This window comes from Callospermophilus lateralis, chromosome 7 (assembly GCF_048772815.1).
Source record: "Callospermophilus lateralis isolate mCalLat2 chromosome 7, mCalLat2.hap1, whole genome shotgun sequence".
NCBI lineage: Eukaryota > Metazoa > Chordata > Mammalia > Rodentia > Sciuridae > Callospermophilus > Callospermophilus lateralis.
In genome coordinates, this window is record NC_135311.1 from 21,404,248 (window position 1) to 21,414,250 (window position 10,003).

Here is a 10,003-nt window from a genome sequence, read left to right on the forward strand (position 1 = left end):
CTTTAAATCCCTTAGCACTCACACCCTGTCCCTAAAACCTTTCATAATTATACTAGTTTTTCATGATATAGAAAGTGAATGTGATATCAAAAGTCAAAACAGTACAAGTAGCTTTTTGTATAAATGCTGGAAAGTATCTCCTGTTACTTCAAGGACTAGGAAGGATTTAGACTTCCACATGTAAAATGATCGTGGCCTCTTTTCTAGGCTTTGTAAATTGACCTTTTGGGGTATAACTTTCATAGGTCAGTTGGCCCACCAGAGTAATTAAATTAAAGAGTTCCATACTCTGCTGAGTTTTGGTGGAGTTTTATCCTGTGCATTTGAATGAGTAGGATAAAGCTTTATATTACATATTTCACATATTCCTTACTGCCCACCTCCATTCTAGCCTGGCTTCTAGCCTTTGGAAGAAAATGTCTCTAGTACCCTGATGCCATGTGTTCCTTCAGCTTCTGATCACATTGCTTTCTCTTCATTGCTGCAGTGGACCCACATTCACCTTCTCTGTCAAGACAAACTCCTGGTCCTCTGTTAGGAGGACCTGCTCAAGTCTGGCTTTCATTAGCACTGCATGTCTCTGTTCTGTTTTACCTCCATTCTCCTCTTTCATGTGAAAACTACAAAAGGCTTTTTCACTCACCTTTTCTTAAGCTCCTTAAGCTCTCTAATGCCTGTGTAAGTATGCACGTGGATGGAATAATACTCAAGATATATACAAGGTATTGTCAAACATAATGACATTTTATTAGGCTTTTTTTTTCCAGGTAAACACATTTAACCAAATCGCAAATTATATTGCTCTTAAAGCTACACAGAAAATCCCAGCAGATAGGACTTCTGAGGTTTGGTGCAGTAGTTTGTCTTGATGGCCTCATGTACACAGTCACTATAATCAGTGTTACATTTGCCGCATTTGCAGCTTACAGCGACAGGGTAGGAGAAATATGGAGCAACATGATGTGGGCATCCTGGTATTTCTACAGTCCTGTAGATGAAGTCTCTATATGTACACACATCTTGGGAGAGGGCATATTTGGGAAGAAACAGCTTGCCGTTGATATCCTGAGAATGAATACATAAGAGAGCATATGATAGGACTTTAGAAAACATAGATAATTGAAACAGATGAATGCCGATTCATTATATTTCTTTTTCTTTTTTGTTTTTTTAATTCTAATTTGTTATATATGACAGAAGAATGCATTACAATTCATATTGCACATATAGAGCATAATTTTTCATATCTCTGTCTGTATACAAAGTATATTCACACCATTTGTGTCTTCATACATGTACTAAGGGTAATGATGTCTAACTCATTCCACTATCTTTTTCACCCCCATGCTCCCTCCCTTCCCCTCCCATCCCCTTTGCCCTATCTAGAGTTTGTCTAATCCTCCCCATGCTCCCCCCTCCAAACCCCACTATGAATCAACCTCCTTATATCAGAGAAAACATTTGGTATTTGGTTTTTCGGGATTGGCTAACTTCACTTAGCATTATACTCTCCAACTCCATCCATTTACCTACAAATGCCATGATTTTATTGCTGAGTAATATTCCATTGTGTATATATACCACATTTTCTTTATCCATTCATCTACTGAAGGGCATCTAGGTTGATTCCACAATTTAGCTATTGTGAATTGTGCTGCTATAAACATTGATGTGGCTGTGTCCCTGAAGTATGCTGGTTTTTTGTGTGTATTTGTTTTTTAAAAAAAATATTTATTTTTTAGTTGTAGTTGGACACAATATCCTTATTTCATTTATGTGGTGCTAAGGATCAAACCCAGGGCCTCACATGTGCTAGTCGAGTGCTCTACCGCTGAGCCACAACTCAGCCCCAAGTATGCTGTTTTTAAATTCTTTGGGTATAGACTGAGGAGTGGGATAGCTAGGTCAAATGGTGGTTCCATTCTTTGTCACAAATAACAACTAAGAGAGGATTCCTTTACCCTGTTCCCCAATAACACATCTACACTGAATCCTACAGAGACAAAACTGATACCTTCCTTTCTTTTATCCCTGATTATGGGAATAAGATAGGCTTAAACAAATATGGGTAGCAAAACTATTATAAATTTATCTGTACCCATTTTGCTGAGTAAATCCACATAATATTATAAACTGTGTGCTCTACTTTTAAGGAGCCAATAATCATTGGATTTGGAAAATGAGGTTGTGATTTACCTCATTTCCTTTACAGATAGGAATGAACTGCTTCTATGTTTATATAATTTATGTCCAAAAGTGAGATGAACTACATACCCGTGTCATACAATATCCAGCACAGATGGTGGTGTTGATGGTTAGGCAATAAGCACACTCTCTCCTATCGACATGCATTGTATACTCGGTTGGAATACAAAAAGTCATTGCTTGCCCACATGCAAGACCAAAAAGCATGGACATCAGGAAGATAGCAGTCATGCTAAAATAAAAGATAAAATTTTAAAAACCTATTACATGTATTCTTTCAGAGCATTTGGAAGACACATTTGGGAAAAGCTTAGATGTTTTTATATACTTAATACTCTCAAACCTTAAAATATACATTTTGATGTGGCTAATGATTCACATACTCATAGTAGAGGAGCTCACATTGTAGAGGTCCCGCTTTCAAGTGCCACAAAGCTTGCCAGAGCAAAACGGCAAGCCTGAAGTTAACACAACACAGAGATGCATGTGGGAATCAAATGGGAAATAATTCATTCAGTAGAAATATAATCCAAATAACTACCTTTATAAGAAGTCAATTAATAGTTATCCTTCAGGAAGAGTTTCCCCAGAATGGTAGTTTTCTAAAAACTCTGACCCAATAACTTAAAAGGCCAACAAATCTTTTGTTCATAATCAGAAATGACAAAGAAATCAAGAAAAGGCATAACCAAATTTTAGTACCATTCCAGTGCAAATAATATTGCATATAATTCCACCATTTCCAGTCAAGGAAGATATCATGAAGCTAGAGAAAGTCCAGGAAAGCAAAACTAAAACTACACTAGTGTTAATGGGCTAACTTAGAAATCTAGGACCCACCTTCTGAACCCATAGAATATTCCTTTAAGATTGAAAGAAGCAGAGTTGGACCAATAAAAGATAATTTTACACAGAAGATATATGAAACTCATTATCTTGAATAAAATATAGAGGCAAAATATATAGTTTGACACATTGAAAATAATACAATCAATGATGATGATCTATTATGAATAAGAAAGAAATACTAAATATTTTTTTGCTGCATGGGAGACAACAGAGGATCCCCTTGCAGAAGTAGAACATGCATCTCAATAGAGCCTGTCTAATGGAAAACTTGTTCACTACCAATTGGGCATTGTAATGATCTGGATAATGTTATGACATAATTATTTTTGTTTTGCTACTAAGAGAGGGTAATCAAATTTCAGACTTTGGGATGTAGGTTGATCAGTTCAAAGATTAAGAAGATTTTTTCATTTTACTAATATTGTACAGCTAGATAGGGGTGTGTGTGTGTGTGTGTGTGTATATGTGTGTGTGTGTGTGTGTGTGTGTGTGTGTGTGTGTGTTTGGGTTCTTTTTCTTCTCAAGTATCATTGTCAGTAAAGAAAATACACCCTTTAGTGGAGTAGTATTATCTATGAACACAAGATGTTTTCTCATAATATTAAATAATTATTCACTAAACATCTTTATTTAATCATCAAAAAATTATCAATATTTTCTCAAAACTTTCAATCATATACAAACAGTATCTTTAAGCTAATACCCCTACTTACTTAAACTCATACACACAAGTCTCAGTTAACTAGAGTTTGTCTTCAATAAACTTGTAAGAAAAAAAAATGAAGAGCATATTTTTCAGAGGTAATCAGGGATTTATCTTACATGTCAACTTCTAAAGACTAGTAGTCATTCAACCAACTTCTTATTCCTAGAATGAGAAATGAAGATAAACTGGAAAAATATATAGTGAGCATCAGAGTCAGGCACTGAGACACAAAATGAGTAAGATATGGTTTTTGATCTAAGGGATTGACAGTCCAGTGGAGGAGCTAAGTATGAACTCAAATAATTCCACTGTTCTAGGTTCTCTGAAAGAGTCCAACTTATAACTCACAATTATCAAGGATCTCCTTAGGTTTACTATACTTGTGAATAGAAAAGGAAGTGAACTAAATCATTTTAGGAGGAAGGACTAGTGAACTCTTAAGTAAAATATTGTCCATTCAAGCATTCCTTGTAGGGGTTTTGTTTGTTTATTTTTGTTTTGTATTTGATTTAGGAAGCAAAAACATAAAAATTTATGGGCTAGGGTTGTAGCTCAGTGGCAGAGTATTCACCTAGCACGTGTGAGACACTGGGTTTCATCCTCAGCACCACATATAAGCAAATAAAATAAACATATTGTGTACATCTACAACTAAAAAAAAAAAAGAAAAAAATATATGAAATCCCAAGGCTTATTTTTTGCAGTGTTTGGAATCAAACTGGGGCCTCATGTGTGCCTGGCAATCTGCTATCCTGGCAACCTGCTCTACCACTGAACTGCAATCCCAGCCCCCCAACAGGAATTCCTTACTTATGGAATTAGGTTTTCTTAAGTGTTTCACTTAAGAATTCCCACTATGATATAGAGTTGGTTTCATTATTTAAGAACCACAGACCTGGAGTATCATCAGCAGGATTTTAAAATTATGAACCAGGTAAATTATGTAAAACACTCATCCACCATGATCATATAGTTCTTGTCTGTCTGGGCAGCTACCTACTGATTTTTTACCATAGGAAATAATTAACTTCACTTATTTTAACCTCTAGCTCTACAATTTTATATAAAATAGATGTGTGGTGACCAAGTGATAAAAAGATTGATTTAGAAATTAAGCAACAGAATTCTCCATGGATCTAAGAAAAATTGACTAAAATATTTAATCTGATAAATTTTGTTTCCCCATTTGCAAAATAGAAACAGATAAATACATTTGACCCCCTTCAAAATTCTAGGATCAAAAAATTGTCTTATAACTTTTCCCCATTGATGCCCTATTCATTGCACACATTTTTTGAAGTTCTTCTTATAAATGCAGAACTTTAAACTAACAAAAAAAGTGTTGAATTACCAGCCATAACAGTGATACAACTTTTGTTGACATACAGAAAGTAAGAGCTATTTCTTTCTCCTTTACTTCTTTATTGGAATTAAAACTTCATCTTCATAATCTTTCTGAACCTCAATTTCCTCATCTATGAAAGAAAGGCTTAAAAACAAAAGATGATCTCGAGGGTTTCTGCAGCACAAATAGCCTGTGATTCTATGAGATTTCAGAAAGGAAGTAAAGAATCAATTGCTGCCAGGTCCAGTGGTGGTGCACACCTGTAATCCCAGCAATTTGGGAGGCTGAGGCAGGAGGATCACAAGTTCAAGGCCATGCTTGGCAACTAAGCAAAACTCTGTCTCAAAATTTTAAAAAAAGGTTGGGGGGGACAGGGAGCGACCATCTGGGGATATAGCTCAGTGACAGAGCACCCTGCGTTCAATCCCTAGTACAACAACAAAAAAAAAAAAAAAAAGAAAGAAAAAAGGAAGAATAATCTATTGCCCATCTTATGAACAATACCAGAATTTCCCTAAAGCAGTACATTTTTCTAGAGAGCAAAATGTACTATAGGCAAATGTTTGTGTTGGATATCATCCAAGGAGGTTTTACTATTAAATAACTAAAAAATTTTTAATAAAGAGTATATTGCCCCTGCAGGTACTGAAAACTGAATTTACTCTAAGATTTCCCAGAATTATATTTTGATCAAAAATGACCATTAGTAATTGAGAAGATTTAATACACATTCAATTGATAAAAACATTTGAATCAAATGTAAACAGGAGAATGTCATGCACATTAAACATTCTTCCTTAGGAAATCAACCAGTTGTTTCTTTTCCTTTAAGTTAATGGAATTTTTTCTTAACTTATGTATTTGGTTCACCTACCTTCACCAACTACTGAACAATTTAGAGCAATAATTAAAAACTTTACAGCCTATTAAAGCAAATTATCTCTAACACTTGAAATTTTTAAATAAATACAGTTTTGAAAATAAAAGAAACTTGGAATAAGAACATTTTATTTCACAGAGCCTTCTCATTATAGAAACCTACCTTACTTTGCATTGGTGAGCTGCTTCTGTGATGACCCAGACTCTTGGTTCATTTTATACCCTTCACGATAATTCCCCTCTGATCTTCTTGTTTATATAATTGCATTTGAATTACTGCTTTCTTATCTGAAAGACATCTATTGAAAATTCATACTGAACCCCAAATAAAATATGTTTAGACAAACAAGTTCACAATATCTTCCACTGGAAACTCTGACATTATTGTAGCACGCATTTTCCTCTCTCCTATTTCAAAATAAAATTGCTCTTTTAAATACATCCTTTATTAATGTTTGTTAATATTAATAAAGTACAGACACAGAATGGGAAAAAAGAAGTAAAAAATAACACTTTAACATCATCTAGGTAAGTCTTAGGAATGAAAATTTATTTGGGGGTTTGAGTACTCCAAGTTTTACCTAACTGCTCATATAGATAAATATAAAATTATTCCTCATTTACAAGACAAAGGCAAATTCTTTATGGAAATCTAGGGCAATGTGCCCATATGCTGCTGATTAAATTTTCTTGATTAGTTCAAAATGTTTTATTGTTATTTTCTTTGGATTTAAAAAATATTAAGTACAGTTAACATGTGAAATGTGTTCACTTGAGTAACATGGTAAAATCTTGCAAGATACTAACTGATGTGAGATCAAATTTTGACTGTCATTTACTAGTTATATGTCATTGGAATACTTGAACTCTGTTTACTTCAGTTTCCTCACCTGTTAAAAGGTGTTATCAACATTTCTATAAGACACCTATCACAGTGCCTAGCACAAAATAAGGGCTCAATAAATGACAGCTAATTTACAATAATTCAACATATATTTATTTAACCAATATTTAATCACAGTGCCTAATATGTAGTAGGCAATCAATATATTTGTTGAATGCATAAATAGCTAAGGAATGAATAAATATTGAATTTTGGAACAAATGTACATATTCCTCCATCTCCATAGCTATAACTCAATTTTACTACTTTAAATGACTTTTCCCTGCATTAAACATTTCCAAATTGCCTTCAAGAAAAAAAAAATCAGAATTCCTTAGTTTCATTTGCAAAGCCCTCATAATATGCTCTAGATCTACAGTTGCATGTTTTCTCATCTCCCACCAATCCATCTTCAAGTTGCATCCTTTCTCCACTTCATTTTTCAGCCAAAGTAAACTGAGTTTCTCAAATTAGTCACATTCTTTCTTGCCTTCAAGCCTTTTCATATGTTATTCCCTCTGTTGAAACACCTGCCTGATCTCCCACTGCATACCTCATTTCACCTAATTTCTACTTATTTTTCATGATTTACCTGAGGAAACACCCCTTGTGTAAGTCTTCTTTTGATTCCCCAAGGCCTTCCTCATGGCTAGTTAGTGGTTTTAAGAGAATTAGAGAACATACATAGAACCCCTAGCATATGGTAGATACTTAATAAATCATAGATATTCTTATAGGTCACTCACAATTCTATTTGTCTTCACTTACCCTTGTCTTTGTTTTCATTAAAGTTAAAGAAAAAATGATGTCTGGCATAGGTAAGTCTCCTCAGAGGATAATAGCAATGTCAAGGCAGAGTGTGGGATATGTTAAATAAAAACTTAAAGAAAACGTACATTTTATAGAGTTTAATTGCCCAAAAAAATGATTTACAAGTCAGACAGCCCTCAGAATCAGAAGCAGCTTAGAAAACGCAGCTCTACAACATCAGTAGGCAGCATTTGTGAATAGAAAGCAGAAATGAGGTACAGAAACAACTTGATTGGTTACAGCTTACAGTATGCCTCGTCAGCTGGCCACCTGTAATTGACACTTGGCTACAGCAGCTAAGACTCAACTATTTGTTATAGAAGTATATTCCTGGGCAGGGGTTGTGGCTCAGTGGTAGAGCACATGGTGCATGCGAGGCCTTGGGTTCTATCCTCAGCACCATATGAAAATAAATAAATAAAAATAACTAAAAGAAATAAATATTAAAAAAGAAGTATACTTCTAAATTATGCTTTCAATTAGATTATAGTTCATTAAGTAGGGACTCACAGAACAGAAACATCCTTAGGTAAAATTTAGTTTACTCTAGTAAACTAAACCAGAGAGAACCAGTTCAGGGGCCCCTAATTTCTTGGGAATATGAACTACTGTGCAGTGAGAGAATTCTAAATCTAGGAAAATTAGAATTGGGGTGCCAAATTTTAACCTTGCTTTAAGTGATTCCAGGCAAGTTAACAAGAGCATGGTAACTGGGGGAATGTTAGATGTTCCTTTCTAATGAAATCCATGACTCAGTTGTTTAAAGCTTTGATCCAGGAACTCACTTTCTAGTGGATTTATATGCATATCCGTGTGTGTGTGTGTGTGTGTGTGTGTGTGTGTGTATCAATATATAGTAATATATACTAACTGATATGCACTTGGCCTGTTACTAGAAAAATATAAAATACATAAATTTGGGTAGGATTCTCTTTTTAAAGGCACACTCGTGTATGATCTCATGCTATTAAAAGAACCTACACAAATTGAATTTGCACTTCTGATTCAGATTTACTCTCCCACCTAAAATAAATTTAAAGCAAGACAAGATATGTGAAATAATAGTTCTATTGGAAGAAGCCTTTAGCCAGTCTGGTCTGTTGAAAGGGCTGTTGTGGATGATTTCGGTAGATCTATAGGGAAAGGCATTGTTGAATTTGCTTCTAAATCAGAAGAAAGAAAAGCATTTGAATGAAGCAATGAAGGTGTTTTCCTACTGACAACAACTCCTCTTCCAGTCATTGTGGAACCACTTGAACAATTAGATGATAAAGATGGTCTTCCTGAAAAACTTGCACAGAAGAATCCAATGTATCAAAAGGAGAAATACCACCTCGTTTTGCTTAGCATGGCACATTTGAGTATGAATATTCTCAGAGGTGGAAGTCCTTGGATGAAATGGAAAAACAGCAAAGGAAATAAGTTGAAAAAAACATGAAGGATGCAAAAGGCAAGTTGGAAAGTGAAATGGAAGATGCCTATTCATGAGCATCAGGCAAATCTTTTACTCCAAGATCTGATGAGACGTCAGGAAGAATTAAGACGTATGGAAGAACTTCACAATCAAGAAATGCAGAAACGTAAAGAAATGCAATTGAGGCAGCAGGAGGAAAAACGTAGAAGGGAGGAAGAGATGATGATTCGCCAATGTGAGAAATTTATAGCCGGATGGGCTACATGGATCCAAGAGAAAGAGACATGAGAATGGGTGGTGGAGGAGCAATAAACATGGGAGATCCCTATGGTTCAGGAGGCCAGAAATTTCCACCTCTAGGTGGTGGTGGTGGCATAAATTATGAAGCTAATCCTGGAGTTCCACCAGCAACTATGAGTGGTTCCATGAAGGGAAGTGACACGGGTATTGAGTGCTTTGGGCAGGGAGGTGCGGGACCTGTGGGTAGACAGGGTCCTAAGATGAAGGGGCCCTGGAACTCCAGCAGGCTATGGTAGAGGGAGAGAAGAGTATGAAGGCCCAAACAAAAAACCCCGATTTTAGATGTGATATCCAGGTTTTCATTCCAGTTTGTTTTTGTCTTTTCTTGTTTAGATACCACTTTTAAATTTTTGCATTTTAGTAAGAAAGCTACCTTTTTATGGATGTTAGCAGTTTATTGACCTATTATTTGTAAATGGTCTGTTTGGGCAGTGTTTGAAACAGGAGAAAAGTTTTTTCTTTTTAGTTTTTTTCTTTTTTCTTTTTTTTTTTTTTTTACTGTATAATGTCCCTCAAGTTAATGGCAGTGTACCTTATGCCACCGAATTTCCAAAGTGTACAGATTTTTTTTTTTACTGTGCTTCAAATAAATAGAAAAATAGTTATAATACT

The 10,003-nt window shown here is 35.1% G+C and overlaps 1 protein-coding gene and 1 pseudogene across 1 annotated transcript; one reads left to right on the top strand and one right to left on the bottom strand.

Annotated features, from left to right (window-relative positions):
• Window positions 1–810: 810 nt before the first annotated feature.
• On the bottom strand, window positions 811–2,436 carry Tshb (thyroid stimulating hormone subunit beta). The gene is made up of 2 exons (XM_076862065.1): window positions 2,275–2,436; window positions 811–1,065 (listed from the first exon to the last, which is right to left on the bottom strand). Exons 1-2 carry the CDS (start codon window positions 2,434–2,436, stop codon window positions 811–813), a joined length of 417 nt encoding a protein of 138 aa, XP_076718180.1.
• A 5,451-nt stretch (window positions 2,437–7,887) lies between these two features.
• LOC143404087 (splicing factor, proline- and glutamine-rich pseudogene) lies at window positions 7,888–9,627 on the top strand (annotated as a pseudogene).
• Window positions 9,628–10,003: the final 376 nt, after the last annotated feature.